The sequence below is a fragment of the Ptychodera flava genome, chromosome 18 (assembly GCF_041260155.1).
Source record: "Ptychodera flava strain L36383 chromosome 18, AS_Pfla_20210202, whole genome shotgun sequence".
In the NCBI taxonomy this organism is placed as follows: Eukaryota; Metazoa; Hemichordata; class Enteropneusta; family Ptychoderidae; genus Ptychodera; species Ptychodera flava.
The window spans coordinates 2,318,042-2,341,348 of NC_091945.1; the positions used below are offsets into that span (position 1 = coordinate 2,318,042).

General features: G+C 38.0%; 1 protein-coding gene across 1 annotated transcript; it reads right to left on the reverse strand.

Annotated features, from left to right (window-relative positions):
• Positions 1-35: 35 nt before the first annotated feature.
• On the reverse strand, positions 36-22,988 carry LOC139117879 (protocadherin Fat 4-like). The gene is made up of 25 exons (XM_070681112.1): positions 22,928-22,988; positions 21,297-21,326; positions 20,586-20,693; positions 19,510-20,021; positions 19,196-19,387; positions 18,300-18,398; positions 17,914-18,036; positions 15,897-17,252; positions 15,325-15,432; positions 14,722-14,911; positions 13,761-13,864; positions 13,462-13,602; positions 12,894-12,990; positions 12,354-12,638; positions 11,977-12,131; positions 11,424-11,613; positions 6,348-6,562; positions 5,676-5,894; positions 5,215-5,332; positions 4,759-4,886; positions 3,950-4,065; positions 3,132-3,196; positions 2,436-2,565; positions 1,780-1,825; positions 36-1,335 (listed from the first exon to the last, which is right to left on the reverse strand). The coding sequence occupies exons 1-25, from the start codon at positions 22,986-22,988 to the stop codon at positions 1,051-1,053; spliced, it is 5,073 nt and encodes a 1,690-aa protein (XP_070537213.1). The 3' UTR covers positions 36-1,050.
• Between the last annotated feature and the right edge of the window lie 319 nt (positions 22,989-23,307).

Consider the following 23,307-nt stretch of genomic DNA (forward strand, 5'->3'; position numbering starts at 1 on the left):
TCTGTTCAAACTTTAGCATGCACGCTTCTCATAGAGTTACAATTACTTATTAAAATATTCTAGAATCATATTGCATGTACTTGCAAAATAAATTACAAGAAAACAAATGACGAGAAGAAATAATTGACATCACCTGCTGCCGAGAATACACGAAATTCTAGTTTATGTACACAAACATTTATTCATACAGCAAACTAACATTATTTTACATCACCTTTCAGTGAACATAACGTTTACAAGATGGCAGATAGTCAACGGGGATGCTTCCCTGCTAAAAGGGATTACGCGAAATAGGAATGATCCGGTGATGACATGTTTACATCTAAGAAAAAATATCAAAGGTGTAACGGAAATTTGTGTGACTTTTCTTTGGAATACAGATTGAATACCAAATTGTTGATACGAAAACACACAGAAAGCTGAGTTTGTAGGTCTTAGTCGCTCGTTCCTGTTCTTCTGTCTCCAAATCTAGGATATTGCTAACCACTTTTGAAACAATACTTACTTAGTATACTCTCATCGCAATCTTTAAAAGGCAAGTTCTAAATGAAATTATCATACTAATTTTGCATAAGGAAGCTGATTCAGAAATATCACAAACTGTTACAGTCTTTTTGACGGGACAAATTTTCTGTTGCTCTTTATTCTTCACACTAAGGACTGCCGAGTGTTTTTGACTCTGACGAAGTTCATTATACGTCATTTAAGGGATTTGAGGCTGTGTGATAAACCGTAAACCTAACACAATCACATTGACTGTTTTAACATCTAGGCAGTTACTAACTTACTGATAATTTTGAAAGTATTGATATAACTGACATTGTGTTACTGAAGACACTAAATTAACATTTTTAGTCTATTTCACGCGTTGGTCAGGGCAAGGAGTAAGACAAAGCTCCCACAAATTCCATGATTACTCTCAAGGTATCAGAAATAATTTTCAAACCCTTCCAGAATGCTTCAATATTGCAACAGCCGTTCGTATCGCTTGTTACCAAATATCTGTTAAATTTCACTTATCCGATTAACATAACTTCCTTTAAGAGAAATTTAATTTTTCGGAGTAAAGTATTCATCGATGTTGTCACTCATGTGCTGGTATGTTTTCGATTTTTTTCTGCCGCGACCGTAACGCGAAGCACGTGCGTGATTCCACAGTTGTGAGTGTGTTTTAAACGAAGACTTGACCCAGTTATTGTCCGGCTCGCTCTGAGAGAATTCTTGTTTTGTCTCCGGTTCGGTTTGAAGGGGCCGCGAAAACATCCAGTCGGAATCTTTGTTGTGGTGCGGCGGCTTTCCTCCCAAGCGCCAGTTAGACGGTCCAGTCGACGAAACCTTTAGGAGAACGGACAAAAAAGGCAATACTTGTCATGTTACCATCTTTCCTTGCACCTTAGATATGACCTAAAGCAGTCTACGTATATTGATGATAACCAACGTCGTGTTGAAAGTAACTTGAACGAGTACATTGTGAATATATTTCGTGTTCTTTAGCAATTCTAAGAGCCTGGCTATCTCTTTCTTTGAAAACCGTACAATACCAAGCCAGTGTTGTTAAAGCATATCAACAGCTGTGTTGCCCCTCAGAAATCATACCCAAGGACGTAAACGTTGAATAAAATGAGTCACTATTTGCACAATGGTCGAAAAAGACGATGTGGCAAACTCAAATCCTAGATATAACTATGGCCTCGATATCACTATCGCCTCTGTACAATGTTTTTGATAAATATTGTCTACTTTCAGACATCATCGATAACTCTTTAACTGTCTACTTACAGGCGGCTCCTTTCGTTTTTGCTTCGGCTTTTTGTGAGCTGGTCGCCTGTAAAACAAAATGAAACATCGATCCCGAGTACAGCGATATCAATCTTAGTTACTTATCAGACTAAACATTAAATACTAGTCATTTAGAAAGGACATCTGCCTACGAAGTAGCTGACGGCCGATTTTGGGCATGGTCTTCCAAAAGTAATTTCTAGTGCTGTTACGTTTTTAAACACACACACACACACCGATTGCATGAACCACATTAAACGAGATATTCCTATGCGAATGCAATGTCGCAACCTTCAATCTGTGTATCAAATTGACGTCATCAATATTGCCTCTCCATTTTAAGCCATCCCTCCGCCTGTGGTTACCACTCACAGACGAGAAAATAAAAGAAATCACGAATCAATGTAAGATGACATCCGGAGAAAAGAAAAATACACAACCACGAGAACTGGTGAAAATTTAGCAAAGTTGATAAAAACAAATCCTTTTAATTGAGCAATGTTCATTATAATCATCAGATTCATAACATTTTTAAATGAATTGGTTGAAAAAAACTGTGATACGTGGCTGTTAGGGTCGTTAGTTGTAATACATCGTATTTCTTGAACGTGAGACAGGTGTCATTTTGTGAGATTGTTTCTAATGGATATACTTACGTTCGCTCGTAATAAATAGTTGTAAGTGTGATCAGAATGATTATCGATATTAAAGCCACTGCAGCTAAAATGATAATCACAAGGATTGATATCGACGAGAAGCCGTTGGATGGAGGGACAGGAGACGGTGCTGTGAAAGCCAGACAAAACAGAGAATTTACTAATATGTATATAGAAGACACTTTGGTGACGGCTATGTTTTTAATGTTCTTTGCTCTGTGCAAATATCCTATCTTACTGCAAAGTATGTAATTTGCTGTTACTATGGCAATGCTTGCAGTTTAGAAGTCACTTGTTTACCACAATAAAAATGTAAAATTCATTTTAATAACACAGAGTTCTCTAAAAAGTGTTCTAAATATTGATCAATTTATGATTTTGGGAAGTAACACATTGTAAGATAACAATAATTGCGGCTGCAACTTCTTCTTGACATCGTCTGACACCGAAGATAAACTTGTTATAAATGTTTACTTTTCTAATGATAAGTAACATGAGCAGCTCTGCAAAGCAAACCGGACACTTAATCAAATTCTACAGAATGAGTTATATTCATGATGTGAAGTAAGTTCACAATGATTGTCTTAAACAATTTACATTACCCTTCGTCTCATTTAAATATATCACTCATTACTGCGTTGGATACCATGACAGAAACTTTTCAAGTTCAAAGCGTCATGGGAAATAACAATGTACCTTGCGTTGTTGTGACTTCCTCTTCGAATGGTTGTTGGTCAACATTTACAATAAGAGAACAAAATCTGTGGAGACAAGATATATCAAACTCCATGAATTATCCTGGGTTTAGTGAATGAAGTCATGCTTCTTCAGTATATTAATTTACATACCGTGATGTACCTACTTACAAAGAAAAGGAGTCATCTATCTGAAATATTGCGTTACATCCTCATGTCATAAAATCGGTGATAGTGAACTGTTGTTACTTGTGTTACCCTCTAACACAGAGAGAAATTAAATAACACAATCGTGATATTATCTTGTCACTGCAATCAAAATATCAAGAATGGCACAAATGAAAACCTTCATCTTCATGTAAATTAAATCCACACAAGGCAGTTTTTAACGAAAGAAGACTAATAGCAACATCAGTAGCAAGCATGATATTTGTGATCTAGTTTGAAGATAATCGCGAAATTAGATTTCAAAACTTTTCTATCCCTGTGTTTATGAAGATTTTACCGAGTATATTCCATGGACCAAGTCGGTTATATAAAAATCATGATGTGCCGATATGCGATATGACTGGCCGTTGTTCTCCTTGATTCGTTTGGAAGTGCCTTTTTTCGATTTTCAAAAGAATTTGCATACTATACTTGCAAAGTAAACGGCAGTACGTTTATGCTACTCGGTCGTAGGATTTGTGAATTGTGCCTCGAAGCGATTAATACAAAATGTGAAGTTATTATGAAATTCATCACTTATTACAGATGTCTCCATATTTTTACGTTCTGTTGACGTTATACAAAAGTTTCAACGTTTTTGACTGAACCTACCCTTCTCCATGGGACACATCATTGGTCCTGATAGCAATTGTTAAATTGTATAGGCTGTAATCCAGAGATCCTATCACCGATATGTTTCCTGTCTTCTCATCGATTGCGAAGGAATTCTGAAGAATGAAATGATTCGTCGATGTTAGATACCAGTTACTTATATTTTGTATAGAAATATACAAACACTGCGTTCAGACTAAAGAAAATTTTGAAAAAAGTACTAATAAATTTAAAAACTTCTTTCACATTTAATGAAGTTCGAGAATAAATATCAATTTTGCCGGTCTTAAGACAGTGGAAATTGTTGCGATGTTAATGTAGATATAAATCAGACGCAAATCTGCCTTTACTGCGACCCCTTCAAATCTATCTTGATATTTTTGTTGCTTTTGACTTTGAAATATGCCCTGTCACTTTCAATGGCATTCTCTCTTCATTTCTTTTCACAGAGATTTCTTTGGAGACTATTATCTTTAATTTAAAATCCCGATATGTAAATGATCTGTGCACGGTCTGAGTGATCGATGGCTAGATCGATGCATTGATAAACAGTCACTTGACAAAAATCATTGAGTAACTGAAATAAGAAAAATAAATTTAATGCAGGATATTGAAGTGAATTGTACAAATATTAAGGCAATGCCATAGATTCAAATCGACGACAATAATGTTTTTCATATTTTTCGATACAGAACGTCGAATGTTTGCCACAAATATAATTGAAATCTTTACAGTTTATTGCATTTCAGTATCATATAAATTGCTAGACACATCTTTACACCAGTAATAATCATGCCATGGTGACTTGCCTTCTTATTGCCAGCTTTTATTGCATACCGGAGTTCTGGATGTTTCGTTACATCATCAATCTCTTTCAATGTCACATTCAAGCTGCCGTCTTCCCTGATATCTTCCGGTGCTTGTACAACGAATTCCTCTGTGAGTACGTAAACACAGTAATAGTTACTGCATCTTATATAGCAGACGGAATTTTCTTTACAAAAGTCTGATCGTATTCACGCAGGGTGCAACATCTTTTTAACTGGAGTATTTTATATCGCCACAGGGCAGATTCGGAAAACTTCAAGTTACAATCGGCCTATTGGAAACTCTGTTGGCTTTTCACAGGAAGAAAAATGGTCTTTTGTAGTAAAATTGTGAGGTATCGAACCTAGCAATAACAGTCAAATTTTCTATACGGTCAATATTCTATATTCTATACGCAGTAAAAGACACGTGAAGGACACTTTAGGCCGCACTCTTACCGTGATCACAGGCGGGTTGGTATGAGTATTCGAAAATAACCAATAACGTCATGAAAGTCTGACCACTCGCATGGGAGCCTGGCGCCAATGGTTCTATGTTTTCCGCTTTCACAAACAGCTAGGAAAAAGAACGATAGAAGACAGCAAAAAGGAAAAGAAAAAAGAAAGAATGAAACAAATGAACAAACAAAGGGACAAACAAAATAATCAAACAAAAACATTAAGAGATTATCTGTCATGTGGATATAAGGTACATGAAAGATACCACCTCTCAATGTCAAATAAAGCAGCTTTGTCCTCAAAACCAACGTGTATATCTTTCAGTTTCTCTGAATAGATAAATATTAACTGATGGAGATGCGTGGATTCACATTGAGGCACCACAGTATCAACAGCTTTCGTCACTGCTCCACGGTATATGCACAATCTAAGTACAATTAATAATGAGAATATGTCTTTACCTGTATTTGAATTGTTTCTGTTAACTCCATATCATGCAGACCGCCCTCAGTGGTGATGTTGCCAGATGATTCGTCGATGCTGAAGTACTGTGTAGGATAGGTCGTCAGTGATTCTCTCAGAAAGGCTTTTGGAATGAAGGAATATCTACACTTAGCAAAGTCTCCATCGTCGTCATCCATTGCAGTGATGGTTTTCACAAAATATCCCGGATGTGATTCCTGTGGTAGATCCAGTTAATAATAGACAATTTTTTTTACTCGTGTGGAAACGTCATTTTAAGGCATTGAAGACACTTTGTCAGCACATACACACGTTCACTTCTTTCGATAAAAATAAATATACTGAATTTACAAGAAATATTTACAGGATTTATAATTCAATAATTCAACGGAAATAAGCACTTAACACGATTGGAACTAATTTGGGATAATTGGATGGTGAAGTAATGTCGGTTTAATCTGCAAATGTAAGCTCATCTGCTTTTCTTTTTAAGTTACACACTTGTTTTTAGAAGTAATTTGTAATATTGCAAAATTCAGCTATATGGCACCCAACACTTTTGAGAAAAGAAATTTGAACAGTATGAAGATCCAATTCTCCAAAAATTAGTTCCAATGGTGTTACTTGTACCGCAAATAATCAATGTTTGAAAATGTAACTTTTCATCTTACCTGCGGAACAACAACTCTTTCTAAACTGTGTATCATATATGGACCATTATCATTGACGTCGCCTATCGTTATGACAACCAGGGTAGTTGCTGACTTCTGATTTCTGATGTTGTCATCACGTGCAACGACCACCAATGTCATCGAATCAACCCGTTCTCTGTCAAGGCGGCCACTAATTGATATCTGGCCACTGTTGACATCAATATCAAAGACATCTACCGAAAAAACAGAATGGCATAAATATCGGTCAGTTGCGTGATTGTCAGTCGTTACAATTAAATTCAAAGGTAAAATGTATGTATGTATGTATGTATGTATGTATGTATGTATGTATGTATGTTTGTATGTATGTAAGTATGCATGTATTGTCAAGAAATACTGGACACAAAAATCGCCCTCGGAGCCCATTGTTGTGGCTACGCTCCCCGTGTCAGGTAACTCTCATTACTACATAATAAGCTTCTACCTCTACCGACGGGCAAATATTTCCTCCTTGCATCTCTCACTCCAGGGCGGTAATAAGGGTTAGATTTACCGGGAGTAGCACCCTCGTCTCCTGCCCTGCTTCACCCTGACCGTACAGAGAAACCGTAGAGGTAAAATTTTTCTCACATTCCTGGCTGCTGGGAGTGCGGGATCGAGAGTGTGGGATAAATCGATCCCACACTCTCAGAAACCGTCCCACACTCTGCAGTAAATATTACACGACCTCTGATTGGATGATAAGCAGTCTGTTTTGTTCCACGCGCAAAATGTTATCCAATGGCACGACGAGTACACACGGACTAGAACTACAACGTAAGCAGGTCAAAGTACAGCGGCAGACGACAGAGTTATCACGATTTTTGATAATATTGTACGTGTTCAATATGAACTTAACGCACTTTGCGCTCATTTGAGAAAAAGAATCTCACACACCAAGGACCTGGGATCAGATTTCTCACACTCGTTGGGGATATTTTGTCTCACACGAGCCGCAGGCGAGTGTGAGACAAAATATCCCCAACGAGTGTGAGGAAATCTGATCCCAGGTCCTGGGGGTGTGAGATTCTATTATTCTCTCATGTATACGTGACGTACCAAATGATAATCATTTCAAAAGTACAACTGAGCTCAGGTTACAGCAACAGTGAAAATAAATAGCGTTTTTAGGGAATGGTCAGTTTCTTCGGCCTGGGAGGCGCGGGCGGTGGATTATTTTTGGAGACGTCAAAAAGTGGCTGACCCCACCTATTCAAATTTTCGAAAACAGGGTGACCCCCCATTCCAACTTTTGAAAACGGGGTGACTCCTCTGCGCGCAACAATGGTCGTCAGTTTCGCTTGTGCAGTGCACCTAGCCATTTTCATTCATTCTAAATACTAATTAGTATGCTAACTATGACGTGAAAAATACGAAATACAAGTGAATCAGTGTAAATACACTGACATTCAACAGGTACCACGCTATTTCAGAGGGGTGAGTCACCCCCTGATGGCGTTCAATCCTTGCCAAAATTTTGGGTTCGTTTGATAAAAGACGACCTTTCGGTGAAATTCGTGCGAATATGATTGAATCCACGATCCTTCCGGATTAAGATGCGTAATAGGTCACTTATACTGGTCCAAAATTATTATACTCCCTTGACAAGAACATGAGGTAGAGAAGAAATACCCTCTCTGCGACTTGCGCAGGTAGATTTCCCTCCGGTTTTTAAGGACAGAGAACTTTCGCAAGAGGCGGGTGCGTGTAAATCATGCATTGCTCGCTGCATCTGTCCGGCCGGCCAGGGACCGTGATAGCATAGCACGACATGTACAAAAGAGAGAAAAAATGGCGGTTTCCAAGAAATCAGTTTTTGGATTCTATTTCTATAAATGCCTATCAAGTATGAAAGGCATGGTAAGCCCGCAGTAAAAGACCCTGTGTCCGTGTTTATTTATGAAGGAAAAGTTGTATTGGCCCTCTGACCCTTTGACCTCATCACGTGTTCAGTGTTTCGGCACGCCAAGCTTGGGTGGGGCGGAGATGGATAGATAGTATACGCATTATTCTGCCGTCGTGCAATAAACCGTACTTCTCTTCGCTAGTCGGCTTTCGTACGAGTACTGGAGTTGTAAAATTGTGAGAAAAAATATCGCAAACAGCGTAGTTTGTTATTTGAAATACTCAAGTCTTGAAGGCAAGTTAAAATCAATAGATGAAATTTTGTTCAATGCTGTATCATTGATACCAGAAATAATACTATCGAGAAATATCAAGTTTACAATACAAATATGGTGTAAATAAATTTTGCATCTACTTGAATATGTAGTGGTGCCTAGATTTAAAGATTTGATAAAAGTTATTTGTTGCTTGGTATGCTTTACGCAAAACAGGTGAAGAATGAATGAATGGATGTCAAGGTGTGGAAGTTTTAATATGATTTCTAGCCATATTTATACCAGCTCCACCTGGTATGTCATAGTCTTCAGGCTAATTCTGTGAAATTACTGGTTTGGGAAATGTGCAAATTCGCAGTCAACTTGCTTTATGCTTTAGGCAGGATAATCATTTTGTGAGATGTCTTGCTGATAAAAATGACTCGCGAACCAACTTTACGATTTACAAAGAAAACTGTGTATCTGCATTTTCCTTTTGAATATCGATGTTTGCGATGTATTTCACCTTTTTACCCATCATGTCAAGGCACTTCAGCAATTTTGGATCTGAAGCTTGTCAATTGTTTTGTCAGCGCACAAAGCTCTTACAGAACATAATCGGGATCTATTTCATTTAGCAGGGTTCAGCGAAGCATCTTCTTCAATCACTAAAAAGTTGCACACTTGAAGCCAACACGATATAGTGTACTATCGATTTTTCGAACACGAGTTAGAAATCAACGCCAATGACCCAATTTCATATCCCGCAAAAGCTGCCACCAGTTGTAACGAAATCCTCTGAATTACCAGAAATACCATGAAAGTCAACACCTGATAAAATACGTGAGGACAATTCTCTCAGAAATCTGTAGTGTGGTAACGTGAACGGGCCTCTGAATGACGTCCGTCACTGAGGTGTTCGACTTGTGCGTGGACAGAACACGCACGTATAAAACTGGGTCTAGAGAGGCGACTGAACGCACGCCTTGACTCAGGCGAAACCAACCACAAAGATACCTGTAAACCTGGCACTTTTGTCTCACGGAGGCCTACTAAGAATAGCAAGAAATGGATTTCAACGCAAAGTAGGAAATAGCGGTAGTCAAGAGGTTAGATCAGGAGAGCACAGAGATGCAATGCTCACTGCAGGATGGATTCCTGAAAAGTGCGGCCCAGCCGGGGGATGGGTTGCCTATGTTTACTAGGGACATGTGACTAAAACCCCGTCCCTAATTTGATGATCGACATGCACGGGAACACCCTATCTGAAAATCAGGGAAACTGCCTATTTTTCTCAACCATTTTGCCTGCAAATCCAAAGCAGGGATCACTCAGTGAAAAGTTCCAAATAACCATGAAACAACCATAAAAGTTATATTCTGTAGGTACTACAAATGCCATAGTTTTTAGGTAGCAAGTTATGACGAAATGAAAGGGTCATTCTCTAAGGAAACTTAGTATGCAAATTTCTTTTGTCATTTCCATTGGGAAAAAAATCAATATCCTTTTGTTTCAAACAGGTGCAACCAGTCTCCCTACTTTCTACCACATTTTTCTCTATGGCAGAAGACACAATCAGTGGAAAATTTTACAAAAATGCTATCTCCGCTCGAAAATAATCATAGACGATAATCGTCATTTCACCACTAAATACCATCAACAAACAACTTCAACGTTTGATGTTTCGTCATCTAATTTCCGAGCTTGCCACTGTACAGATGTGCTGATCACATGATCTTGTCAAGTGACTGTGCTCATGAATATGCAGTCAAAATTCTGACTGAAACATTTGCCCATCATACCTTAACCTATTTTCGTTAGCAGCGCAGCCAGCGGTAGAAATTGGTCAGGGAAACAGACTAACGGGGAAAGGACACTCCTATTGTTGCGACATGCGACAGTTCTGACATGTGCTCTCCAGGGCAAATCTTTTCTGCCGCTAGCAAAAACAGCGCCAATTATAGGGTTCACTTTGATATTTGTGCGAAAGTCAATCAGTTGAATTCAGAACAAAGGTATAACATGTTGTTGACTAAACTGAGGGGCAGTGCTTTACAATTTCCAGCTCTGTCTGTCGTCAAGACAGAGACACCTATGACAGGTATATCAGTTGCTTGTAAAACGATTCTCAACTGGTGGGTTTGTAGATGATTTCCGTCTGCAAGTCAAAACCATTGTGCGAAAGAAAGATCAATCAGTACAAGATTGGCCCAAGAAATAAGAGAAATGATCATAGCCGAGTGCTTCTGGCGAATGTTTGGAACGTCTCTGTATTGATAGCTTGATGATGGCTGTGAAAGATGTAGCTATTCAACATAAAATAAGTGAAGCGGGTAGAGAAAAGATGCTACCCTAGAAAGTGTTGTTCATGTAGCGCAATGCAAGGAAAGTTTCGAGAAATTTTTTCAAGGTAAAGGAAAGTCGGCTAATTTCGGGCCACAAGTGCCGGTGATGATATTGAACATAAAGTGCAAGCGAAGTAAAGGTTATGACGTGTTAGTGCAAATACTAGATCGTTTGTGCCATGGAATGGTTAGAAGCTGCGTTGTCAGCAAAATCGTACGCACGGATGAACGGATGGTGGATAAATGGCAGCTTGCTTGCTTGATTGCAGATATGTAGGAGGATACATGTTTTTTTACTGATTGTATTTTTTTCAATGTCGGTATTGTATGTTATGTATCGACGTACATGCATTGGTCAACTTACAGTCTGCGAAAATCTAGAACCTAACTGTATGGATTGGTACAAACTTTCTCCTTTTTGAGTTTCTTTAATGATCCATGGTGTCAGGAAAGATGATCCATGGTGTCAGGAGAGATGATCCATAGTGTCAGGAAAGATGATCCATGGTGTCAGGAAAGATGATCCATGGTGTCAGGAAAGATGATCCATGGTGTCAGGAAAGATGATCCATGGTGTCAGGAAAGATGAACACGGGTAATATTTTACTCACCTGTGCTGTTTGCTGGATGAAATTCATACAATACAACGCCGTTCTCGCCCTCGTCAACGTCTGTGGCGTTTATTTGACTAGGACCTAATTGTACAATACTCCCTAACACTGTGTTTTCATAGACCAGGGCATGATATTTCTCCTCTTCAAACACCGGTGGATGATTCACCTCCAGTATAGCAACAATTACCTGAAATATGAAACAAAGCTTTGCTTTTATTTGGATGACATACATATTTATGTAGATCACCGATTAATGATGCTAGCTAAACCCATGTAAAATTGCTTTGTATGTGTTTCATAGATATCAAAATGGTTTTTACCCCCATGAATCAAAGGTCACATGTACAGTTCTTGCACACCCCTCTGGCAAGTCTAGAAAGCATGGTTATATTTGCTGACATCTGGACACTTGGTACGAAGACTATCACAAAGGGCTTCAAAATCCCTAAATGACATATTTACACTTGCTTAGTGGTAAGTCTAGTTATGGAAATTGCTCAATTATGATTGCCAGTCCGTCAGATTCCTTTTGATTGTAACGTTTCCATACCGTTGTTCTAGCTCGCTGAGGGTAGATTCCTTGATCTTGGCAAGCCACATCGATGAGACAATTGTCGGACTGCTCTTCAAAGAGGTAGTCAGTAGTCTTGATTTCGTATGTAGTAGAGTTCATCTCGAAGAGTCCTCGGCTACACCCACTTACCCCTGGGGAATGAATGAATGAATGAATGAATGAATGAATGAATGAATGAATGAATGAATGAATGAATGAATGAATGGATGGATGAATTTGCGTATGCTCGTATGTTTCTAGTTGTTGTGTTTGAAGCCAACAGCAGAAGTGGCTGCATGTAATATATCTCTCGAAGGCTTATAACAAAGTTAAAGCTAGTGAGGCTATTCTAAACTCACCCATGGTTTACCTACCCGTGATGTTACATGTGAACAGCGCGTTTTGTCCAACATCCGGGTCATTGGCACTCACGTTGAATACCGAACTGTCAGGTAGGAAATCTCTTCTGATATCAACCTGGTAGGGAAGATCTTGGAACTGTGGGGCATTATCGTTTATGTCTTCTAGTTGAATCGTGATGTCAAGAGGCGAAGATGTCAGGCTCGGGCGGCCTTTATCCGTTGCTATCACAGAGATTCTGTGCGTTTCTTGTGATTCTCGGTCCAGTATCGTCGTCGTTCTCACAGATCCTGTTGTTTCTTAAAAACATTCAAAGTAAACTTGAGTTATAGACATACTAGACCTCGGACATTTTGTTACCGTTGGTAGGAATCATGGTACAAGCAAGTTACAAACATTATCCGCTTGTTAAGAAATCAAAGCATAAATATGTAATTGGGAGAGCATGCGCAGTAATCCGTTAATAAAGTATATTTAATGCATAACGTAGAAATAGAAATTTGAAAGTATTCATAAGATCGTGAACGAAGAAACTGTGTATCAAATGTTATTACCATTAATGACGAATGCACCGTTCGAGTCATCCTGGAGTTCAAAGAGAAAAGCAGCATTTTCCCCTTCGTCTTCGTCACTTCCAATGACGTCACAAATCTGGCCAATGAAAACACAGTGGGATGATTATTCATTTCCGCAGCATGGGTGTTACTTTAGGGTACGAAGGGTAACTTAGGCCTACTCCAAGTCTGTGTGTGGACGTATAAATACAAAGCAGAGTAAATTGAAGGAAATGTAGCATTGATAGCTCAGTGATGGCGAAATTCACAGCTTCTACCCCGTATGTTCCGAGAAATGCCTAGCGACTAGTGGGATAGTCTAGGTGAAACAATTTTTTTTCTTTCTTAATTTATTCTCCGATATACAATAGGGGTAACATCATATTGTGACTAATAAATAAATTAATACAGCGTTGTGTCCTATGCCACAGTATAAACGATGAAGTAAATTCTTTCACTTCTAAACGATGATTGGGAAATCATACATTACTTCCGAGAGAGGTTTGGATCCTTATTTTAGTAGAAGAAATGATTTAAATGAACTCTATATTAAAATAAAACTTCTCACCAGAGTTCCTGTTGGCAGAGCTTCTCGTATGTTGATGAGCGTTGCCTCTGTCCATAGGGTTGGAGTGTTATCGTTTTGGTCGATTATTCCCACATAGACAGTTATGGTAGAGTTCAGTGGTACATCTCCATTGTCTATGGCCTGTGAAACATAAAAGGTTCAATTACTTAACATGGTTTGTTTTTGTTGTGAAGTGGTATTTCAAATCGCAGAAATCCGACTCTAATATGCTTTACGCCAAAGCTAGGTCACCACGACGTTAATAAACTTTCATAGTAGAAATGTCACTGTCTTCTTACCATGATTTCTAATTGGTAGGCGTCTTTATACTCTCTGTCAGCCATCTTGATATTTTTCAATGTCCAAAGTCCAGGGGATTCCTCGATAATTGAAAATATCTCATCTGCTTGTTGGAAAATTACAGGTATGAAAACAGTGTAAACTAGTTCGGAAACATGTGCATATTATTCAGATCTGCATATTATATCATGTCATATATCGCTTTCAGCGACCCTGAAGTAATTAATGTGTTGAATGATTGATAACGACACCACTGTATGAAGTGCAGTTGTAAATCAATACAATCGTATCCATAAGTCAAAAACTTATCAAAAAAAGTATTTTTATTTTGAGCATTTGTCAAAAATGTTATGCAGTATTTCGAAAGTGATATCATCTTATGAAGCATATTATATAACCTCACTCTGCCTCTTGTTCCGGATATACACTAGTCCAATAGATGCATGCAAATTTAAGCAGGAAACATATACTCAATATTTCATTATTGGGAGTACTGACAGCCTTTCACCTAAAACAACAATTCCAGAAAGACTAAAAGATTATGCTTAAGGTATAGTGTGCTCCTCGAAAATGAAAGACTTAAACTTTCCCTGAAACTTTCCAAAAGGAGTCTTTCAACTATCCTCTTTGAAAATCATGAATAAAAATGTGGGGTCACTATGCAAATTTTTGTACAAGAGAAACAATTACCCAAGATTTCCCGATATTTGAAATTCAAAATGGCAGCCACACTCGTGTTAACTCTATGAAGAAAAGTAAAATTTTCGATTTTCGAAAATCTAACGGTGAAAAGTTGTTTACTCCAAGAGTTTTAAAATGAACCCCCACAAGTGGTAGATCAGAATAGAATTATAAAAGTTTGAGAGTTCGAATATCTGTCCCTGAGACGCATTCAACCTTAAATCGAGAGTTTGTGCATGCAAACATATTAATTCTAAACCCTTTTAATTAAATGTTTACCTTCATCACCCGCTATGATACTCAGAGTAATGTTCCCATTGGATCCATAATCATCATCGATTGCACGTATTTGTAACAAGAAGTCGTTCAACGTGTTTTCTTGTAAACCCTCTTCAATAGTATGCATGGGCTCCCTGGGCTGTAGAAAAGTGGGAAATCTATCGTTTTCGTCTTCCACAACAACGTTAACCTGAAACAAAAACATTTAAGCGATTAGTTAACACACAGGTATCTTTGAAATGCGCTTTTACCAATCTCAGGTTTAAGAGAACGGATACTTGCACATTGCATAAGCGACTGCTATATTTTATTTATAAAAATAATTTCACTCATAATTTGTATAATCTCATATTCTCAAATTAGAAAACAACATTCCTAAATTTGATATCGAATGAACTCCAAAGAGTTTACATCTACTAGCATCTGCTGAAGTTACGACACGTGACTCTTGAATTGTCCGCAAATTATATTTCAAGAATATTTTTTTTTGCCGAACAAGGTCAGTATGACAATATTGTCTATCAAACGACTATGAAGTAGCGACCATCCAGAAGGATTTCCATGGATTGTGAGCAGAGTAGCATTGATCTTTCAGTGACTAACCTGAGCAAAAGCAAAGCCCTCTGAGTTATCTGTACTTCTTGCTAAGACATTGAACATCAGTCGGGGAGTAGTTTCTCGATCAATAGCCATGGTTGAGAAGATTTCACCCTTAAAACAAAGACAAATTATTTTTAGCAAAACATGTTAGAGTAATGTGTGCAAAATTTCAGTATTGAGAAGCATGATTGTTCTGAGGAATTATTTCGTTAATTTTGTGGAATAACGCGTGTTTCATCTGGTGATGTCCATAAGGGTGTTATTAAATCTACATGCGGATGACTTTTCAAAACACTGTGGCTGTTGTTTCCATATTTTGAATATGCTGCAATATATGCGTTACAGTACAGACTCTTGTAATATGAGTTCCACGACAGAGAAGCCATGTTTTAGTTCGATTGTAATTGTTTCTGAGAATAACTTTACATTCCGTCGAAACTTAATTACTTGGCAGTTTTACATATTGTACTTGTTGGATATTTATGATGAGGCGAAACAATGAAATTGCATTTATCGAATATCTTACTGACACTTCAGTTCTGTATTATAAATTTAGGAGAATATTCTTCGCTTACCGTATCGCTCTTTATCGTTAAACCATGAACTGCAAACGGCAGTTCGTAAAAGAATATCGTGTCGGCGTCATTTTCTGCAATGGCTTCAACTTCTCCGATTAAAACTGTCTTCACGTTTTCTCTTACACTGAATTCATACAAAGATTGATTGAAACGGAAAAGTGTTGACGGTTCCTCAAACGTTATCAAGACTTTAGCAGTGTCCTGATTTGGTGGTCGTCCACCGTCTTCAGCCGAGACATTAAACGTAACGACATCCGTTGAGGGCGTGAAGTTATTCTGTAAAGTGATGATACCATCGTCAGAAATTGCAAACGCCTCATATCCAGCAGTTTGGATGCTGAAAGAGATTTCCGCGTTTTCTCCGATGTCATCGTCTCTGGCAGCGAGCACGGTAACCAGAGAACCAGCTGGAATCGCTGAAGTCGGCGAACGGGGCAGAAGCATCGTTGACCGGTAAGTGGACATCGAGAACACAGGGCTGTTATCATTGACGTCATCAACAATCACTTGAAGTTGCACTGAAGAAGACAATCGCGGAGTGCCATTGTCGGATGCAGAAATTTTGAGTTCAAATAAGTCTTTGATCTCTCTATCAAGAGTTGCATTCAATAATACATCTCCATCAGAATTAATTGTAAATATAGGTGGTCCATCGATTGTATATGAAATTTCGCCGTTTTCTCCCTCGTCAAAATCGAATGCTGCTATTCTGAATATTGCATTGTTGTGCTCGGTTTCTTCGTTTACATGTACGATGTAGAAAGGCTCAGTAAACATCGGTGTGTTATCGTTGACATCAAGTACTGTTATAAAGACAAATGTGACTGATTCTTGCACGGGTAACCCCTGATCTCTGGTTGCGATTGTCAATGTATATGCCGCTCTCTCTTCCCTGTCCAGTCTCGATGCTAAGGTTAGCTCGCCGATCGATAAATCGATCCTGAATTTTCCATCACCGCCATCTTTGACGTAAAAGAGAATCTCACCATTCAGACCTGAATCTGCATCTGTTGCTGTGATCACCTCCAAAACTGTTCCCACCTCTGCGTTTTCTAGGACGTCAAAACTGTAGCTATTTTTATCAAATATCGGTGCGTTGTCATTGAAGTCGGAAATCAAAATTGTAAAATCGACTACGCTCCAAAATCCACCTTCTTGCCCGTCAAGATCTTGAGCTCTGACTTCAAGATTGTACTGAGTTGTATTCTCGTAGTCAAAGTTTGGATTTGATATTGTCCTAACCACTGCAGTCTCTGGATCCATGCTGAAAAGTTCACTACCTTTTCCCGACAGTGTGTATCGAATTTTTGCATTAATTCCAATATCTTTGTCTCTCGCTGAGATAGGAGGTACCTGAACACAGAGAGAGAGAGAGAGAGAGAGAGAGAGAGAGAGAGAAGAGAGAGAGAGAGAGAGAGAGAGAGAGAGAGAGAGAGAGAGAGAGAGATGAATTTGATACAAGTCTAATAAACTCCATTCACCGATTATATATCAAGGCAAAAGGAAAATGATTTTCCACAAGGTAAACTCTTGATCTTGATCTGATGAAGTAGACTGTGGTTATTCTCTTATTGTACTCTATCGTCTACAATTGTCCAGAATCAATCTAGTGTTTTCCATATAATTATGAACATATACAGTACCTGTATGCATGTTTTTTACCCGCCACTCTAGAAATCAACTTGCCTTATACTGTCAGTATAAATTAAAGATCGTTAACGTCTGACCGTTTTTGGCGTGCATAGTCCGATGTATTTATCACCGCAAACTTGGTCACTATACTTTTTGGCTTGAAAATTCACTTTAATTTGGACTTCTTTAGGGAAAAGCTTCTAAGTTTTATTGATGTAGAAATACTTATCTTTTCCCTTAATACAGAAATCTATGCATTTTATCACCACGTCACTACTGTAATATTTAGCGCGGTTCCCCGTTGTCTAAGTACCAGGAGACTAATGTGAAAGTCAAGCATGTTTATATTCACTTATTGGCCAATAGCGTCTGCCTTACTTACCACAAGGACTTCTTCAATAGTACCATTGGAGCCAACATCCTCTCGCAGAGTCGCAGAATATGATGGCTCGTTGAAGGTTGGTAGCTCATCGTTGATATCACTGACCATCACCTCAAACTGAGGCTGGGGAACATGAGAGAACAATGTCAACTTAGAACTTGGAAACGTTAAAATTGTCGCACACCAGAGAAAAGCCAAAACCAAAATTGTATCGTCATCGTGTGAAAATAAAAACTTGTGTTGCATACATACGTGTTGTAGATTACAATAATAGTGTCTACACGTATGCGCGACCAAAGTCATTCACAATCATGCCGAGCAACCTGTTGGATTGGTGATGTAGCACTCACATGCCATTTCGATAGCGTTATCTTAAAATATCTTACCTCAATACCAGTGACACAATTATCTTCAAGAATAATGACTGAGAATATATAGACATCCTGCTTTTCGCGATCAAGTTCAGCCACTGTTAACATTTGTCCCTAGGTAGAAAAAGAGACAATGGAATAATAAAGGTGATTAAAAAGGTGTCTTCTGATTACTGTGATGCAAACTTAAGCTTCCGATTTGAACTAAACTCAATCTTTTAGGTAGAATGTATATTGCTGACAGCCCTAGTCTTCATAATTCTTCATATCATCTCGTTTTGAATCCTGTGGAGTGAATGAAATTTTCATCTCCTTGACTTTTGTGAAATTCATTATTTTTTTTTCAAATAGAATTACCATATAGGTAGTGCGGCCATTTTGAATTTTAAATATTGGTCAATTTATGGTGATTCGTCACTCTACTACTGAGGTTTGCACATTGACCCCTGTTATTCTTGGTTTGAAAACAATGATTAAAAGTTTCTTGAACAAAATTTAAACACGATTTGAACTAATTTGGGATAATTGGATCTTCATATTTTTCAAATTTCTCAAAAGTGTTAGGTGCCATATAGCTGAATGTTGCAATATTACAAATTACTCATAAAAACAAGTGTTTAACTTAAAAAGAAAAGCAGATGAGCTTACATTTGCAGGTTAAAACGACCTTACTTCACCATCCAATTATCCCAAATTAGTTCCGATCGTGTTTTTAGTATTTCAATTTCTTTGCGAGTACTTCATTTTAGTTTGAAATAAGAGTCATCTTCATAAAAGATACATTTTCTCTGAGTATGAACTTCGGATTAAAGAGACACTGGAAATGTGTTCACTTGGGGACAAAGTCATGTTTTCACTGTCTTCGACATTGTAATTCTCAAGGTTTGGTCTAGAACAATTCAAATTCTTACTGTAGTGTAATTAACTTGGAATGGAAAGTCTACGAATGCTGCAGAGAGTCTGTACTTGAAATCGTTCTCTTCATGGCTTTCAACTATTTCAGTGACGTTGAAAATCACGATACCAACGACTGTGTCTTCTGACAAAAGAATTCGTTGCCTCTCGGAACTTCCTCCAAGGTTTTTGACAAAAAGTGGAAGAACCTGAAGATAACAAACCGTGAATCACTTCGAAGACCGTCGGTTACTGTGATTGGTATATTCATTGTACCATTGATTAGGAAACCGTCGCTTTCCAGTCGCCGTTTGTTGAGAACACCACTGACGGTAAGTCTCCCTAGGGAGTTCATTGAAAACAGAGACTTGTAGTACTGAAGTGCTGCATCATCAGGACCCCCTAGCCTATACGTTAATGGATCTATATTACCATCTCTATCTGTTGCCGTGACAATGGCAATCAGAGTCCCAATAGATGCGTATTCCATGACGATGCTTTCATAAGGAGTGTTTATAAATTCAGGGTCATTGTCATTTATGTTGGTGACTTCGATGGTCAAGGTCACCGTCAAGAAACTGCTCGCTCCTGTCAGATTGATCTCAAGTTCATATCTTTTCTTCTCTTCGTAGTCAAAACTCATTAGATCTACGCTCAAAGCTCCTGAAGTTTCGTTTATAGTAAAGGCAGATCCATCCTCATCAGTACGTAAACTGTACACATCAACGATCTCAGGGTTCTCGACGAGGGAGGAAGCTTGAAATATTGGATTTGAAATTTTTGTTTCCTCCAGGAAATGCATAACCTTGCATGTATTCTCGAACTCGATGTGCACTTTGAACTCTGTCAACAAAACAAATGCAAACAAAAATCACGTGATTAATGTGTTTTTGATGTTGTATATGACGCATATTGACTGAATTCATATACACACCAGCAGTCTGTAAACTGACTTTTCGAAGTGACATTTAGCTCTTCTATGGTAGCCTTATCCCGAGTCTTATTTATTGGTAACTTACAACTAACAATAAGCGGTTACCATTGAATTTTGTATTTGTCTTCTAATGAAATGACAGAGGTTCTCGGAGGAGCTTTTCTGCAGCATACGTCCATAATCAAATTCAAGATTATTCTATTTAGGGAATTGACGTCACAATTCAAGCATGAAAACGTTCCATTACTTTGTATTAAGTCAATCAAGATTATCCTTCATAATTACTTTATCAACTATACTAATAATGAACAGGCTTCGATTTTGCGATTAATGAAACCATTTTCCAATAAAAATAAACCAAAGTTTCAACATTCGTGGAAACGCTGTGCATCCTCAGTTGCTAAGCTTATCACTGGCAGGAGTTATATGGCGTTTCACCGTCAGTGATGATATAAAACACTTTTCCTTCATACCTTTCTCACAGTATTCCCCGGTGAAGTTATTTTTACAAAGACATTTGGTTTGTTCATCTTCCACAACACACCAACCGTCGTTTAAACAGCGAGAAGAAAGGCAGGCATCTGAAAATAAGTTGTTAAGAGAGTAATCGATTCATCTTTAGCTTAGCGGCTTTGTCCATGATGTATTGAGAGAAGATTTCCTAATTACGTGATATGAGCAGATAACATGGAGAAATGATTAGGTCTCTGAATCATACCATCAGAGTACCTGGAATACTTTTGATGTTTTCCATCACAAGGATCATTTGTACTCTATAAATTAACGCCATGCATCTGAAAGTCCTATTTAATCAAGTTATCTTGGAAAATTCTCCTTTTTCTACGAACAGAAAAGTCTCATCTTTTTGTTTGTCCTAAAGCAGACGATTTTTACTTGACTAACACTTATAGCTCGTCGAACCGTTCGAAAAACTCAAAGGATTACATACCGTTCATGTGGTCATTTGCACACATAGAAATATCATAAAATCAGTGATCAAAGGTCTGTACATGCGCACTGTGCTTTACATTTGGGGTCATTCAAAGGTTTGACAAAACTACAAGCATCTCTCTTACAACCCAGTATATCATGGAGAGCACAGAATAAGTGATAATCAGGGCATTGTAATTCTCCTTATTCTGCCTTGGACCTGCACAAGCAGTTATTGTAACTTTAAAACTTACCGGTTACGTCATCACCTTGGCCGTCAGCGCCTAGATTTGAACAATAAAGACACATGATTTGTTGAGATTGATGGGCTTAAACTTGAGGTCATATTCATCATTTGGGCACTTATACCCAATGATGATGTTCCTATCTATCATCAAAATTATTTTTTGTTCTGAATGAACAAGAGCAAACACTGACAGAATGAGCAATCGATTACGCTCAGAGGATAGAGTTATTATGACTTTAAGGTAGTATGCGCCTCGAGCGTGAAAGACAAACTTTTGCTCAAACTTTACTAAATGAAACTTTCAGCCTTATTCTGACAAAATCAACGATGAAAATCAGGGGGATCACCGTGCAAAGTTTGGTACTAGAGAAACAATTACTGACGTTTACCGATATTTGAAATTCAAAATGGACGCAATCTCAGTGTTAACTCTTAGGGAAAAATAAAATGTTTTATTTTCAAAAATCTAAGACGTTGAAATGTTTTCTTAAGCCAAAAGCTTTAAAATGAGCCGCCATAGATCAGAAAAGATTGTAAAAGTTTAAGTGTCCAACTATTTGTCCTCGAGGTGCATTCTACCTTAAGGGTGCAGGACAAGCATTGGTTCCACAATGAATTCTCTGCAAACAAGCAACTGAGCCTATAACCCCATTAAAAGTACATATTTTCTCAAAGCCTAGATAATAGCAAATGTTGTAAATTGTATTTTGCAATCATTGTTTACATACGGGTCATGTGACACTCAATTTGAAAACCTCTAAAAATCTATTTTTAAACTTCCCATGTGCAAATGCTGCAGTGTTTCAAGTTGAAGGTAGCACCGAGGATTGAGAACATAATGAACTCGAAAAGAGTGTCTAAGATTTCTTTCATCTGCTCTAGATTTTTTTGTTAAGGATTTTTAAAGTTGTCAGGCAAACGATCAATCACTAGCTTGAATAATTGTCGCGTTATAGAAAATGATCTAGAGCCTAAAGCAAAAAACTAAACAGAACAACACGAACACACTTTGTAAGATTGATACAAGAGATGTTGGTCATGCAAATTTCACTGCAGCGTTTGTACAGGATTTTGGGAGGTTGTTCAAAGTTACTATCATGTGATATCATTGTATAAACAATGATTACAAAATACAAATCATAGCATTTATCAATATCTAATATTTCAGAAAATACATACTTTGATGGACTACAAACTCGGTTTCTTAAATGGCATATGAATGTCATGAGAACATTGACGACACTGTTGACAAGGTCAACACAACATTGGAAAGACCTAACTTGAAACATAAGAACAACTTAGCATAAACTTTGAGGGTGCATTTTAGAAATTAGTAGTTTGACTTTCAGAGCTTATTCAATTCATACGAAAATACCCAAGCCTATTCAATTAATACGAAAATACCCACAGATATAAACAATTTAGGGCATCGATTACAATAAAGTCTAACTGCACACTATAAATAAGATAATTTGACGTTCTTTTGAAAGTAATGATTATCATTAGGCTGTTGTTTTTTTGAAGGAATTGCATTCCACTTTTCCCTTAACGATCCTTCTGTGTTGTCTTCTTATATTGAAGCAAAAACTGATCACTGACACTCCTAAAACAGACATGAACATTTCGTATTGGTCTTACCTTGGTAACAATAGAAGCCGATATGTGTTAGCAGACAAAGGATGACAACAAGCCCGTTCATTTTGACCTAAATAGAGATGAGTACTCGAAAAGCGAATACTTAAAGTTTCTGCTTTGAGTCTTGAATCTTTCCTCAGCAAAACTCTGCACAATGTTTTCCATTCAAACAGCGGGAGTTACTTCGTGTTACTATCGATATGACGAAAGTTTATGCAGTCTAAAGCGACACTACATAGCAGTGTGAGTTCAGTGTCTTCGCCAAAACGTGGATACCCGACAACAAGCACTGTGAATGACACCATCGATGTCTTTACAAGCAAGGGCGTGGAGTTGCTTCCAAGCTCATAAAGTGCAAGCTTTGTTATTAACCAAAGGCCGGC

Excerpts from the sequence above, each read along its gene's own strand:
- LOC139117879 (XM_070681112.1), bottom strand. The coding sequence starts at position 22,988 with ATGAACGGGCTTGTTGTCATCCTTTGTCTGCTAACACATATCGGCTTC. Across the intron at positions 17,253-17,913 it reads CTATTGAAGAAGTCCTTGTG|GTACCTCCTATCTCAGCGAG; the intron begins GTAAGTAAGGCA and ends CTCTGTGTTCAG. Across the intron at positions 1,826-2,435 it reads ACTATTTATTACGAGCGAAC|GCGACCAGCTCACAAAAAGC; the intron begins GTAAGTATATCC and ends TTTGTTTTACAG.